This window comes from Puccinia triticina, chromosome 15A, assembly GCF_026914185.1.
Source record: "Puccinia triticina chromosome 15A, complete sequence".
Lineage (NCBI taxonomy): Eukaryota > Fungi > Basidiomycota > Pucciniomycetes > Pucciniales > Pucciniaceae > Puccinia > Puccinia triticina.
Genome location: NC_070572.1, coordinates 4,729,839 through 4,744,654, shown reverse-complemented (window position 1 = coordinate 4,744,654; position 14,816 = coordinate 4,729,839). Strand labels below are relative to the sequence as shown.

Below are 14,816 nucleotides of genomic sequence, written 5' to 3'. Positions count from 1 at the left end.
CGCTCCTAGGACATGAAATAAGGCCCCGTTTGGCGCCAATATAATTGGTGAAATAATCACGGGTGAAATAATCACGGGTGAAATAATCCGTGACATTTTGATTACTAGAGGCCAAGGCGGCTTCGCCGCTGCAAGCCTCAAGGGCAAATCACTGTGCTGCAGTACAAAAATCACACACTTTAGAGAAGTACAGCTGACAGCACTATTTTGCTAGAGCACCAGGTCCATTAGACAAATCGCCAGTGGCTGGGTGCTGCAGTATGCACTAATGCTAAAAGTAGCAAACCCCCACTGTTTCTGAAAAGCCAAAGTGTGGTGCAGAAACTTTGCACTAAATAATACTGTGCTATTAACAAAACCTGGTTGCCACTTTTCTTACTCTTGTACTGGATTTCAATGGAATTTCATTCTCTTCTGCTTACTTACACCAAAATCACTCTTATTTAGCTCTCAATTGCACTGAAATAGTTAAAATCATCAAGCAAGTTCTTTCAGATGATCTGATAGCAGGCCACCAAATTTTTCAACAATCTCCTCAGGATCACTTCATTGAATTTTTGAGGTCCCTCAATCTTTTCTTCTGATTTTGATCCCCTCTTTTTCATGCTTCCTCCTGTCAAATAACTAATGTGACTTGTATCCAACAGACTTCATTTGTTTTTGGCTATAGTAATATATTAATCCATCATTTTGAACTTTTTTTAACCCTTCACTGACTGAATTTGAGTTTGCTTGACCAGTATTTGAGAGAGTGTGTTATAACTCTGCCAGAGGTTCAACTTCAATTCTCCACAGATTAGCTGCCCAGGAACATCACAAACTGGTGCAGACCAGATTTTCTGATGGATGCAAAGAAAAGCAGTCTCATAGCCGGCTGTGTAAGCTACACAAAGCTCAGACTGGCCGTCATCAGGGCGCGTACCACACACAGGCAGCCCTGCGCAAGCTCATGAAAGCTGGGTGTATGTAGCCCAGAGAGATCGGGCCGGGATCGGCAGTACAATCACACACATATTCATGGGAGCACTGTCAGAGAGGCGATGAATGGGACATGTATTGCAGGAGAAGCAAGCGGTAAGCTGATTCTTGCCTCCCACTCCAGATGGTAATTGCAGGGCTTCCAGCACAACCGAGCACAACCGGCAACTCGTGGGGAGTGTGCCCGCAGTATTTAGGGTGAGGGCCCTGATGGCCAAGGTGTTTACAAAGAGCAAGTCACCAGAGCACCGGTTTGTAGCCCTCAATCCGCCCCGGATCATCCTTGAACTCCTGCACCCAGCGGCTGAACCCGCCCTCAACAACCAGCACTTCCTGGGCCTCCCCTCGCATCTGGAAGGCGTCTCAAACAGTGGTGTCGACTTCACCAAGCCCTCCGGCAGAAGCCAGTCATCAAATGGAGTGCATACACACTCCACCGATGGCTGGTCAGTAGGTTCTTCACTTGCAATGGCCGGCGGAGACCGGTCATTGATAGGAGTACACTCCCTCCTTGATGCCCGGTCCGTACCTGCCATCAATAGTCACTCGCCCAATTCTCGATGACCGGCTTGTTCCGGTCATTGAGAGGAGTATGTACTTCCCAAGATGACCGGAACGAGCCGGTCATCAAGAGGAAGATGTACTGATGAAGATGACCGGTTCGTTCCGGTCATCAAGGAAGTATGCACTCCTCCCAATGACCGGAACAAACCGGTCATCTAGAGGTAGATGTGATGACCGGTTTGTTCCGGTCATCTTGGTGAGTACACCCTCCTCTCCACCACCGGTTTCTTCCAGTCATCTTGAGGAGTACACCCTCCTATTGATGACTGGTTTGTTCCGGTCATTGGGAGGAGTGAGTACTCCTCCAGATGACCGCAACAAACCGGTCATCTTGAGGAGTAGATACTCCGGTAATCTTGAGGAGTAGATACTCCTCTTGATGACCAGTTTGTTCCGGTCATCCAGGGAATATGCACTCCTCCAAATGACCGAAACGACCCGGTCATTGAGGGAAGTGATTACTCCTGCGGTCATCGAGAGGAGTAATCACTTCCCTGGATGACCGGTTCATTTCGGCCATCTGGAGGAGTACATACTCCTCTTGATGACCCACAGGACATCAAGGGGAGCTCTCGATGATCAAACGGACCTACCATCGAGGGGAATATGCTCCCAATGGCCAGTGTGTACTGCTCTGGCTGACTGGTCAGCACCGGTACCAAGGAGTTGATTAATCTGCGGTCTCGTGGTACGCATTGTGGACAACTCGGGTTTTGAACTCGGGGAAACCGTACAGGGAAAATAATCCCAATAAACCGGTCCTGATCCGCGGAAAGCTATGGTACGGGCCCTAATTAGTTGACAAGAGCCTGACCTGATCCAAATCATCAACTACGCTAGCAGTGGTCCCAACCTTGATGTGTCGAGTGAATGCAAAAAGTGGGTGGTTTGACTAAGCGGATGTGATGGTTGCGTGGGCCACGTTGTTGATTTGTATGTAGTCAGTGCCACGCAGGTTAAATATACATCAGCGGCCTGGCAGTGGTGTTGTCGTCAAGGGTATATAGCATTCAGAGTCAATGGGAGCTTGCTGGTGGATCACGTATAAAAGGGGGTGCCCTCATGGTCCAATAATCCCCATGGCGTCCTCTGCCGCTGTACTTCCAGCGTGCAGTTCGTCCTCAACCCCTCCGCTGTTGCGCTTGCACAGTCTGAGGGGCTAAAGAGTGGGCCCCCCATGGGTCTGTAGCCTTTGCTGCGGGCCGGGGGCCTTCACGTCCATCACTTTTGACCCGCGCGCTTGACGCGGGCTAGGTGTTGAGCCTGTGGGCACGGCTTTGTCAATGTTGGAAGGCTGATTGAGTTTTTCTTGTTCATTATAAAATTGTGTTTTTCTTATGTAACCCTCTTTTTTGTATCCTGGTTTTTGTAGTGGGAAAACTCCACCTGGTTTTTTTTTTTGAAATTTTGTTGATGGGGAAACCCTTGATTTTTTTTTTCATTTTGTATAATTGTAAGGGGGAACCCTTGATCTTAATTTTTTTAATTGTGGCAAAACTGTGTCTTTAATAAACTTGGATTTCACCTGAAATAAAATGTAATTGAATATATTGCCGGTGTTTGTCAGTACATTGGTATAAACCCAGCCAGCCTACCACCCACCTCTCAATCAACCAAGAAAGCAAATGGACAAACTCACCCTCCACTTGATGACCACCCACCCGGTCATCATGTATAGCCTATGACCCACTTCACCCACTCAATGACCCAGTCGGTCATTGAGTGGATGTATTGTAGTCCACCCAATGAACAGGACGGTTTGAGGGGACTTGTACATATCCACTGATTTGTCATTGAGTGGAGTATGTTCCACTCAACAACCGACTGGGTCACTGAGTGGATACCTACTCCACTTGATGACCAACCGGGCCATCGAGTGGAGTATTTATCCACTCAATGACCAACCAGGCTATCAAGTGGATAAGTCCATTCGATGACCCGGTTGGTCATCAAGGGTCATTGAGCAAGTGGAGTGTTATATAATCCACTCAATGACCAACCGGGCCGTCCACTCATTGAGTGGATACATTGAGCTAGTGGAGTGTTGTATGATTTATCCACTCAATGAGGTCAATAATTGAGGTTGGGAGTTGCAAGGGTGGGTCTGATTTCGCTGCCGATATATTGGCATGTAGGAACTGTAATTATAAATTATTTCATGTTTTGAATATGTCGGTTTGCCAAACGCCATTGGCATTTTACCAATATAATTGTGAAATATTTGTGAAATATATCACTGATTATATTGGTGCCAAACGGGGCCTAAAAATCATCAAGTCTGAGCTTCAACAACCCCAATCCTTTTCCTTGGTCCTATCTGTTCACCTCAAGATAGCCCCCCCCCCCCTTTGTTGCCTCCACCTGTAGAGCTGTAATCTTAACAGCTAGAAGACCCAAGACCAGTCCCCCTCCCTGAGCCGAACCATAACATAAGTTAGGGGCTGCCCCTTTGGGACTCTCACAGGGAGGCTTTGTTAAGCTTGGTTCTGGGTTTGCCACATGCACTTTTGGCTTGGTCAAGTGGGCTTTGCGTGAAGCATCTCCAAAGGAGAGGCTTACCTCCAATGTTGCATCATTAGCCCTACAGACTTGAATTTTTCTTGTAAAACAGTATATTGTTTTTGAAAATGATCCAAAAAGTGCAGTTTATTGTTCAAAAAAAACTGAGTAGATACTAGACAGACTTTTAGCCTTCTATCTCAGCTTTCATTCCTTGCTATTTAGCTTACTTCCCCTCAGACTTACTAGCCCAATCCACCTACTCTGGACTGGTTCTGAACGGGTCTTCAAGTTATTTTTGAGCTCAAAATTTGAAATTCCCTGAGCTGCTGCAGGCTCAAAGGGGGTGTGGATTGGTTACAGAAACACACCATCTAACCATATTTACAGGATTTTTCTTTCCGGGAATGGATAATGGGGTTTCAAAGTTAAAAATCAGTTCGCGCAGGTCCCAGGAATCAGGAAAAAAATGGACCTGGAACCTCTCCTGCGGACCTGATTTCCTTCTTCGAAAAAGGCTCCAGGAGATCAGGTCCAGGAGCAGGAAAAAGGTCAGAAACACCCCCTCAAGGGTGTTTTCACCTATCCCCGATCACACCCGCATACCGGCCATCGGGTGTGAGCCGGCCACTCAACCGGCCCGTGATTACGCACGCAACTCGATGGCCAGTCGGGTCTATACCGGCCATCGAGTGACACAACACTCGACGGCCGGTTGGGTTTGCACCGGCCATCGAGCAACACAACAGTACAACACTCGATGGCCAGTCGGGTCTATACCGGCCATCGAGTGACACAACAACTCGATGGCCAGTCGGGTCTATACCGGCCATCGAGTGACACAACAACTCGATGGCCAGTCGGGTCTATACCGGCCATCAAGTGACAAAACGCTCGACGGCCGGTCGGGTTTGTACCGGCCATCGAGCGACACAACTCAATGGCCAGTCGGGTCTGGAGTGACACAACACTCGATGGCCGGTCGGGTCTGTACCAGCCATTGAGTGACACAACACTCGATGGCCAGTCGGGTCGGTCTGTACCGGCCATCGAGTGACACAACACTCGATGGCCAGTCGGGTCTGTACCGGCCATCGAGTGACACAACACTCAATGGCCGGTTGGGTATGTACGTTGTGTCACTCGATGGCGGGCTGGTCAGGTTTGTACTGGTCATTGAGACTCACAACACTCGATGACCAGTACAGACCTCTCATCAAATTATTCTTAAGTTGTGTACCCACTCAATGACCGGTACATACCGGCCATTGGGTTGTGTGCGCGCACTGAAGGACCGGTAAATACCAATCATTGGGTTGTGTGCGCACACTGGAAGGACCGGTCCGGACTCCTGGAGTTAACCCGTTACGGACAAAACATTTCTGCCAAAGATTCTCCAGGTTGGAAACTCCATGCAAGATCAGGAGTTTTTTGCAGTTTGGGGGCGTTCAAACTAGAGCCCCCAGGTTGCTGTTTTTGGCAGTGAAATTTTTTCCTGGAAATTGGACCTGCGCAAGGTCCTGCGAAACCTGATTTCAAGTTTGAAACCCCCTAATGAGGAGTTTGAAATGGGTGAAAATAAGCTAAGATCCTGGTGATTTTCAATGGTGCTCCCCCGAGGAGGGGACATACATATTTACGCCATGTGTTGAGTTTGGCCGCTCCCCGTTCCCACGAGAATCCCCCCGAACGGAGGGAGGAACTCATATAAAACCAGGCCAGTCTATGTAAGAGAACACGAACCACGATGGCAGTAGAACAGCGCAGGAGAGACCTCGCACGGATGGAAAGGTCGATGGATATCTGTGAGTCGAGATTGTATATCGTATGAAGCATTCGGAGGGAACGTTTACCTTCATGCCCATCTCAACTGACTTGCCTCTTCCCACCCAACAGCCCGCTACAGCCCTATTTTGGAGGGGCTGATTAACAAGCACAGCTTCGAGCCCAGCCATCTTAGGCCAGGCACGAAAGATCCCAACCTGCGCATCGAGCACATGGGCGGAAGAGCGGAAACCTTTGATAAGCTGCATCTGGTCCTCCTGCCCACAATCAAAGGCCAGCTCAGCTCGCTTCTCAACTCACTCGACTCAATCGATCCCCGCAAGTGCCCAGAAGCAAGAGTTGATTCAACTGCGGGAATCGTATCCAATCTGGACGTGATCTTGGAGAGTACTGTATCTTCTATCGTCTCGCTCACGTTCGACTCACCTCTACCGGACGAAAACCATGACCATGGCTTGGAGAAATTGAAGGCCTTTCGGTGCTCTCGTCTGCAGACGAATGTCAAGCGTTTGGTAAGAGATGCTATCTATCGCAGTTTATTCCAGGACCTTTGCAGCTTCATCGGATGCTGCTCGATGGCCCATTTTATGAACGAGGATCACTGGGTTTGGGAGGAGATGTGCGATTTGAAAGGACGGATGGAGAAGAGGATAGCTTGGTCGGACGATCTAATCGACAGGACGATTGATTGGTGCCGGAAATCGGACTGGGCTATGGTCCACGAAGGCTGGCTGGAGGCGTCGGATTCAGTTGATGAGATCCTAGGGTCGATGTTGACTTGCCGAAGCGACTTTGTGACAGTGACATCAGATGCTCATCGGATCGACGATAATGCGACCCTGGACGAGAGAAACGCGCATCTAGAATCGATAACTGAAGTCTCCAAGTCGGCCATACCGCTCGCCAAGCTCGCAAGAATCTTGGTCAGGAAAACCTTGGAGGCGATCTCGAGGAAACAGCGGTCGGCACTGGGCGGGACAGAACTCAACTCGGAGAGCATGAAGCAGTTGTATGAAGCGCCGACAGTGATGCTCAGGACTCTACAGTACCTCTCCAACCTCTCATACCAGTTTGGTTACCCACCTGGACTGTTCCCTGATGAACTTGACCGGAATACAGTCATCCGAAAATTTGTCGAAGACCTCCCAGTCGACATGGAATCTGCTATAATCGCTCTGGATGCTTGTCTGATCCCCTTTCTGCCGCCAATTGAAGAAGAAGAACCACCCGGAGGTCACTTGAAGAGCTTCTTGCCAACCTTCAAGCACTCCTGGGACGTGGCTAGTGGTCATCTGATGGATGCTGTCTTGACCTTCGAAGTTGAACGCATAGCCATCTGAATACAAGCAATGCTTTGTCAACCAGTTTCTGTATTACGTTATTTATGTGCCCACTGCTTACTTAAGATCAGTGTAGTTTTGTACCAACATGTCAAACACGGGTCGGAAACCAAGAAAAAAAAAAAAAAAAAATCAATCAAAAATCAAAGTAAAAACATCTATTATCTACGAAAAGCTTCTACGCGACGCGCACGGATCAAGAGATGCGCTCATTAGATGACAACAAAGGACCGATCATACGAGATAGATTCTATATTACACGATGTTCTCTCAAACTCTAAGGATGTTATTTTCCTATATATATATTCAAAGAAACGTTGTAATTTCCCTTTTTCTTTAAGAGATTTATTTTGTTATTTTCCTTACCATTCCAAAATCTTTGCTATAAAATATTGAATAAAAGTTCTAAAATTAGGTTTTTGAAGTGAAAAAAAAGGGTCGTGTTCTCACCCGTGGCCACTACTCTGTACTATACTGTACATAGTATGTGAAAGCCTTCTTATGGTACGTAGAGGGGTACCATTCACGCTTACCGTAAGCAATGTCCAGCGTTTCCAGCCGCACCTCAACCTCCGGCTATTTGGCCCCAGAATTTTCGCCTAAGTCCTTGCTCTTCCCCCCCCCCCCCCCCCGTACACCACATCACCCGCACTACATAGCTACATAACCACCCGCATCATGGGCCTTACAACACCATACTGTAACACTCACCCGCCCCGGCCGTCCGGCAGGTAATATGTACATAACACTCACCCTGCCCGAGCTCACCCGTCCGTAATTGTAACACTCACCCGTCCGTAAATATGTAACAAACACTCACCCGTCCGCGTAACTATGTAACACTCCCCCCACCCCCGAAGATGGATGAATCTGATCTATTCATCCATCTTGCACCCTCAAATGTTTAGACTTCTTTGCTCCTCTCGGTTGTTCAAACTTGAAATCTTGTTTTGATTTGAAGTACGGCAAACAAGCTTGGTCACTTTCTTGGGTTGTTTTGAGTAATAAATAATATGTATACAAATTCAAAACTTGAGATAAAAAACACAAGAGAGATAAAAAGAACACGAGAGAAGCAGTCCCAGGGAAGAAAGAGGAGAAACATTTGTTGATTTAATGAGCTTCATCGACATCCTCCCAAGCACCTTCGGGATCCGAGCTGTCCTCTTCTCCATCATCAACTTGCACGCCTAAGATCGCTTCCTCGCCATCATTGTCAACTACAACATCTGCTTGTCCCCTCTTTGGTCTCCGGACGGATTGATCCTTCAAGATTTCGGCTATAAGATTCGTCCATTCGGAATATTGAGTGCGAAGTAGGTTGGGCTGGCACCGAGCACACATCCACGTGACGGTTTCCGTCCACTCAAGCATTAGTGTACCATGTGCAGATAAACAAGACTGTAACTCTTTGCTTATGAGTCGTAACTTCTCGGCCCTTGAGATGTCTCCTAAATCCAAATTGTCGATATGATCCTCAGTCAAATCAAACTCATTCTCTAGAGCCGCTTGGCCTGTTTCCGTCCAGACAGTCCAACCACAAATGAGTTTAGTAGAAGTTAGCAGGAGAATAACATAACTTACAAGCGTAGAAGTTAGCAGGAGATAGATAAACATAACTTACGAGCTCGAATGTATTGGATAAAGTCCTTCATGTGTCTGTACATAGCTAATCCCCACGAAATTGACCTCGCCATCTCTTGAGTAATCAAGTCTATCTCCTCATCCACCCTCTCGAGGACAAGGAGGCAGGTGATACCTGTCCGTACATCCGGCTCAATTGCCCATGGAGCTTTTGAATGGTAATAGATGCCATCATTCCAAAACTTATGGTCGATGGGCATGCTGGAGAAATTTTTGTAGGTTAGGGGATGATTGTCTGCGTCGGCAACTCTTTGTCTTGGGAACTTGGCGACATATTGATCGAATTGGGTGTTGTAATTGGCTATGAGTTTGGTGATTGGCCCACGTCGACTCTGAATCGCCTTCTGGATCTTCTCGCTCAACTTCGTTCCCAACCGACGCCCGATTGTTCTTGAGTCAGTGAGTGGCTGCCGTTCTGCCCAGAGTTGCACCGCTTGAACATATAGTTCAGATTTTGCATCCCACAAAAGCAAGAGGAGTTTTTGCTCCTCTACAAAAATAAAACCTTCATAAGTGATGGATCAGCCGGTAGAGGCATTGTATCAACTAACATACCTTCGGCTTCATCTGCAAGGGGCCTCTCAGTCCGCCCTAATCTCTCGGCAGCCTCCTTCAGCTTGTTGGAAGTGTCTTCCAATTTATCTAGAAGCTCATGAACCTCCTGTGCGCTATGTAGATAAACAGACGGATTCTCGCGCAGGCGAGATCTGTCATCCAGAGGAAAAAAGAGATCAGGAAGTCAATAGGAGCAATAAAAAGGGATTGAAGCCCACCTACCTCAACGCTTCAAGTGCGGCTTCCTGCTTATAGACCTCCAGTAATTTGGAGTGATGTTCTTCTTTCTCTTCTGTATGTGATTCCTTGAATTGTCGTTGATCTTCCCATTGCCTCCTTAAGAACCGCTTAGTGTAGCTGCTACCCAATCTTGAAAAAGGATTCTTTTTTTCCAGAATCTCCGATAAGACCTCCTTTGTCTCCACTCGGCGGCGAACGGCGGCTTGGAATTTCTTTTTGAGCCATTTGGCTACAGGAAAGAACTTCAGCTTGATTTATGCGCCACATAGAAAGTAGAATACACGTACGGAGCTGCTTGATGCCTCTGGTATTATGGTATTTGAGTCGGCGTGAAATGGCGGAAAGTCGGTGGTTTTGTGTGGCATATCGTAACGGACTGATCAAGGGGGAAAGATACGACCACATTTGTTCGAGTCCCTCCCCATCCAATAATCCCCAGCGCTTGTTTAACCGGGGATTATAATTGAGCTGACAGCCCCACGAGTGAACGTAGGCGTGAAAGACGGAAGTTCCGAACCAAAGGCGCCTCCGTTTCTCACCCATTAATCCGCGCTGTGAAAAAAACAAGGGAATTCAATTAACTTAGCAATAATGATAGTGTTAAAGCAAACTAGTGGAGCACTTACCAATGCCATGTACTTATCAAGTGAACATCCAATGTCATATAGGATGCCAACATGTCAATCAGGCTCCACGTTATCCAGCACTTTTGTGAGCAGCGCCAATGGGAAGCATCTCTGCTCGCCGGATTTGTTAATGTTAGCCAGGTAAATTGCAGCATCGTGACGACAACAACATCCCATAAGGCCGGTATCGTCGCATCCTTTCCACAAAGACTCATTGCGCTTGTCATCAGCTGCTTTGTGGGCTTCTGTACATCGGTCCTTCTGTAATGGCAGCGTAAGTATCAGGTTCACTAATCTCGAAATGGAAAAGCTATCCATACATACTTTGTCCTTCGGCTTTTTGCGTAACTCAATATGTTGGATCTCAGCAGTCATTTTGTCCACTTCAGATTGCTTGAGGAAAATGCTTGGAGTGTTTAGTCGGTGATAGTCTTGGCTAGCCTTGGAATGGTGACGATGCTGAAAGTTCCCGTCAAGACAAACAATGAGCTCATTGTTTTTCAATCGGGGATAATCTTGAAGGTTTGTTGGGGCCGGCCCAAAGCACGCGGGACAGGCACGGGACGCCAGATTTGTCTGCTCGTCAAGTTTCATGACATTGGATATCATGCTATCGGTTTGATCATCCAATTCTTGGTACAGATCAACGGCTGCGGAGAAAGGTTTTCGCAAGTCACAGGACTGGAATTTTTGATCAGAAATCAATTTATCATCTAGCGCTGTAGAATGATCAAGTCATGACTCACATGATTCAAATTTTTAACCGTCAAACGCTCCGATCTGGGTTCGAGATATTGCTGAAGGGCAGTTGTGAATGGCATCGCCCCAATGTTACAATTGTTCCATAGGCAATTGTGCAGGATGAGTAGTGGCAGCAAAAAGGCGGTGACCGGTTGAATGGGTGAGCCTGGGAGATAGCCCATGCAGAGCAGGCGTACAGCATCAAGGGTGCATGAGCAGAACTTAACATTTGCACGACGTTGACCTTTGATTAAGTTTGAACCAAACCAGAAAGATCACACACAGAAAGATTAGATGAATAAACACTCAACAACATTCAAAGAAATGAAAAGTAGCATACCATATACATCAACAAGATCAATCGCTCTTCTGGTTGCGGAGATGCAGTCGCAAGTGGAATGGTCGCTGTAAGTGTTATCCTTCGTCCAGTTCTTGGTTATTGCTTTCTGGGCTAGATATGTCGAGTGGAGGTCTTTAACAAGTTCCTTCCAATTGAATTGGACAGCTTCTTGGCGGAGGCGTTTGATGTTAGATTCAATTGCTATGTCGATACTATCGGGTTCTTCAACATCGGGAGGGATCCATCCGTCATCTGACTCCTCATCTGGATCTTCGGCGTCTTCTTGATATCCGTGGTCTCCGAGTCCAAGGTCTTTGTGATATTCTGTGTACTGTTCTTGATTTACTAGATCCTCCGCTAAGCGAGCATCAGCTGAGAGTGCCTGATCCATGCGTGACATTGCACTTTGAAAACCTTGAAGCCTTCGCAGGGCGGCTTGATTGCGGTCTGTATTAGCTTCACGTCGCAGGCGGACTGATCGCGGAATAACAGCTCGTTTTGGTTTCACTCGGTTCTTGGCCATGGTTTGATTGATCGAAGTTTGAATTGAAGAACCAATGTATATCCTGAAACAAGATAGAGCATCTAATCAGCCATTGTTCGACCGTTGCTTTCAGAAATCCAAACAAAGATAAGACATAGATATCCACACCTACACACCTGATGTTATATAACTGCGGTTGGTCTAAATCGTAGGAACCGAGTAATAGAACCGAGCGATAGATTGTAGATATACGTACCAGCCGCGACCAGATGAGGTGAGCTTGAGTTGTATTTGACAGATAGACCTCAATAAATTCAGGCCTACATGAGTTAGTCCCCAACAAAAATTCAGTTACCCTCATGTGATCTTGAGTGCAACAGCAATTTCCGTAAGTATGATGTCAAATTCAGTTGGCACCTTAATAAGTAAAATTCATTTCGCCTTTTTTCATGAGTTGGCACCTTATTATTTAAAATTCATCTTGCCTTTTTTCTTGGTTCCAAAAGACACCGGTACCAAAACATACACCAATTGTTTTGTATCACTCATTCAATATTATGCTTGAAAATTTTCCCGCTAGATATTTGCTATTTGTACTTGGCAGCTAATAAAATTTGTGCGTGGACTTATGTGCGGGCTTCGTAAGTTCATAAATACTTTGTCCTTTTCATAATATCCATATCACGGGTTGGATCTTGGGCAGCTAATAAAAGGACTTATGTGCGGGCTTCGAAGTTCAAAAATTCTTTGTCCTTTTCATGCCAACCCTTGTTTACACAGCTCCAGGATATCACATATCACGGGTTGGATCAAAGGTACTTGGATTACCATTGAGCATTGTGACTATTACTTTCCATACCAACCTTTCCAATCATTGCCAGACCGTTCCACAACTCCAGTCCAGGATATCAAATATACCCGGCTGGATCGGAGGCACTCGGATAACCGTTGACCATTGTGACTGACATGATGGATCAGGTATCAGGTATTTATAAGATCCAATCACCGGCTCTTCCATCCAATCAGCGGCTCTCCGTCCCCTTACAAACCAATACTCCCTCTTCCGTCCCCTCGCCACCCAATACTCCACTCATACTCTCCTCGGTTTATCACATCCGCATCCTCTGTTTTTGATTCCATGCCAGGATTAAGAGATTCTTTGTTGGGGCCGGTGCCGCCCGGCCACTCGGCTGCACGCTCCTCCAACTTCCTGCCCAGTCAGTCGGCTGCACGTTCCTCCAACTACATGCAGGAGCTTCGGCGACGAGCTATGATGGGGGGCGCTGCTGCAAATTCTGAGCGGCGCACGGCTCGGGGAGCCAGCTCTATGGCACGGGGGTCAGCTCGCACTCCTCAGACCGCCAGCTCACGGGGGTCCACGCCTCGGGTTGCCAGCTCACGGGGGTCTGCTTGGTCTTCTGATGCCTCCACTGGAGGACCGCTGAGGAACTCCACATCTAATGCGCTGTTCTCTTCTGCTTTGATTCCACCGTCTGATTTCCGTTTAAATCCTGGTGCGAACCCCATTGGAACTCAAACTCGGAAAACATCTTCTTCGGCCGCAGTCCAATCTTCCTTACTTTTGTCCGCTTCCAAGCTATCATGTAGGTTTCTTCTTCTATATTCTAGCTCATTTATTTCATCAAGACTGACGGAATGCATTTCTTCTAGTTCCAAAATCTCCACCTGCCAAAATGATTGCACCTACGTTCGGGACCAGGACGCTGACGGCGAGCAATGCCTTGGCACCATCACCCCTTGGTCAACAACATGTTCCTTTGACTCCATCACCCCTCGGTCAACGACATGTTCCTTCGACTCCCACGGCGAGCAATGCCTTGGCACCATCACCCCTCAGTCAACAACATGTTCCTTCAACTCCCAGGACCAGCCTGAAGCGAGCCGATTCTTCTAACCGCCAGCCCTCGGGTTCTCATCCCTCCAAGCGTCCACATACTCAGCCTTTGACTCAGCCTAGCACTGCCAATCCAAATCGACGTACTCAGCCTTTGACTCAGCCTAGCACTGCCAATCCAAATCGACGTACCGCTCAGCCTACTCCTGGAAATCACACCCAAGAAGCTGCCAATGGGGGCTTTGACGACCCTGGATTTGAAAGTCAGCACTCCAATCCTTCCCGAGAAGAGCCGCCAAACGATGCCAATGGGGGCTTCGACGACCCCGGATTTGAAAGTCAGCACTCCAATCCTTCCCAAGAAGAGCCGCCAAACAATGCCAATGGGGGCTTCGACGACCCCAGATTTGAAAATCAGCACTCCAATCCTTCCCAAGAAGAGACACCAAAGCAAGTCAAGAACCGCAGGAAACGTCTAGATCCAAGCATCGTCGAGTCCCTGAAGCATCTGGAAGTCGATCAGCTGCGCCAGAAGGTCAACACCCATGCACAATACAAACGTCTCACCGCTGATGACCGTTGTGTATTCACCAAAGCTTACAACAAATATCAACAAGAAATCCATGTGATGGCTGTGGAGAGACTTCTTAGACTGAATCCTGTGTTGAAACATTTGGGAAATCGTGGTCGTTTCAGAGGGTCAACAATGTATAACAACTTCTGTGAATACGATGTTGAAGCTCGGAAATCGTTTTATAACTGTAAGTTGTTTGGCTATCTCTTCTGGTTAGTCATATCTGGTTACTCATCTTACGGTAATCAACTCACAGATGATCTACATCAAGACGACCGAAAGAGGGAATGTGGCCGCCTCTGGAAAAAGCTCAATCGAGCTGAGAAAGAACAATATAAAGATCTGGATTTCTTGGCATCGCTGCTCAACCCGTTTGGACGCGGTGATTGTAATGGTCCTGATGGCGGGACTTCGGAAGCATCTTGTTGAAAAAACAAGGGAAATCGCTTTTTCAAGCAAGCTGAGACTGAGCACTGGAGCCAAAAGGTGATGCTTGATGTAAGTCAGGTTTTTGTAGCTTCCATTGGATCCAAACTGACATTTATGCACTAGTTGAAGAACCTAGGAGCTGCACAAGAGGTCGAAGGCTTT

General features: G+C 47.3%; 2 protein-coding genes across 2 annotated transcripts; one reads left to right on the top strand and one right to left on the bottom strand.

The window, feature by feature from the left end:
• Nucleotides 1-5,788: 5,788 nt before the first annotated feature.
• Nucleotides 5,789-7,166, top strand: PtA15_15A469 (uncharacterized protein; the record flags this gene model as incomplete). The annotated part of the gene is made up of 2 exons (XM_053163676.1): nt 5,789-5,846; nt 5,938-7,166. The coding sequence occupies 2 exons, from the start codon at nt 5,789-5,791 to the stop codon at nt 7,164-7,166; spliced, it is 1,287 nt and encodes a 428-aa protein (XP_053027628.1).
• A 1,113-nt stretch (nt 7,167-8,279) lies between these two features.
• On the bottom strand, nt 8,280-10,240 carry PtA15_15A468 (uncharacterized protein; the record flags this gene model as incomplete). The annotated part of the gene is made up of 6 exons (XM_053163675.1): nt 8,280-8,446; nt 9,136-9,300; nt 9,366-9,517; nt 9,588-9,657; nt 10,145-10,157; nt 10,232-10,240. 6 exons carry the CDS (start codon nt 10,238-10,240, stop codon nt 8,280-8,282), a joined length of 576 nt encoding a protein of 191 aa, XP_053027627.1.
• Nucleotides 10,241-14,816: the final 4,576 nt, after the last annotated feature.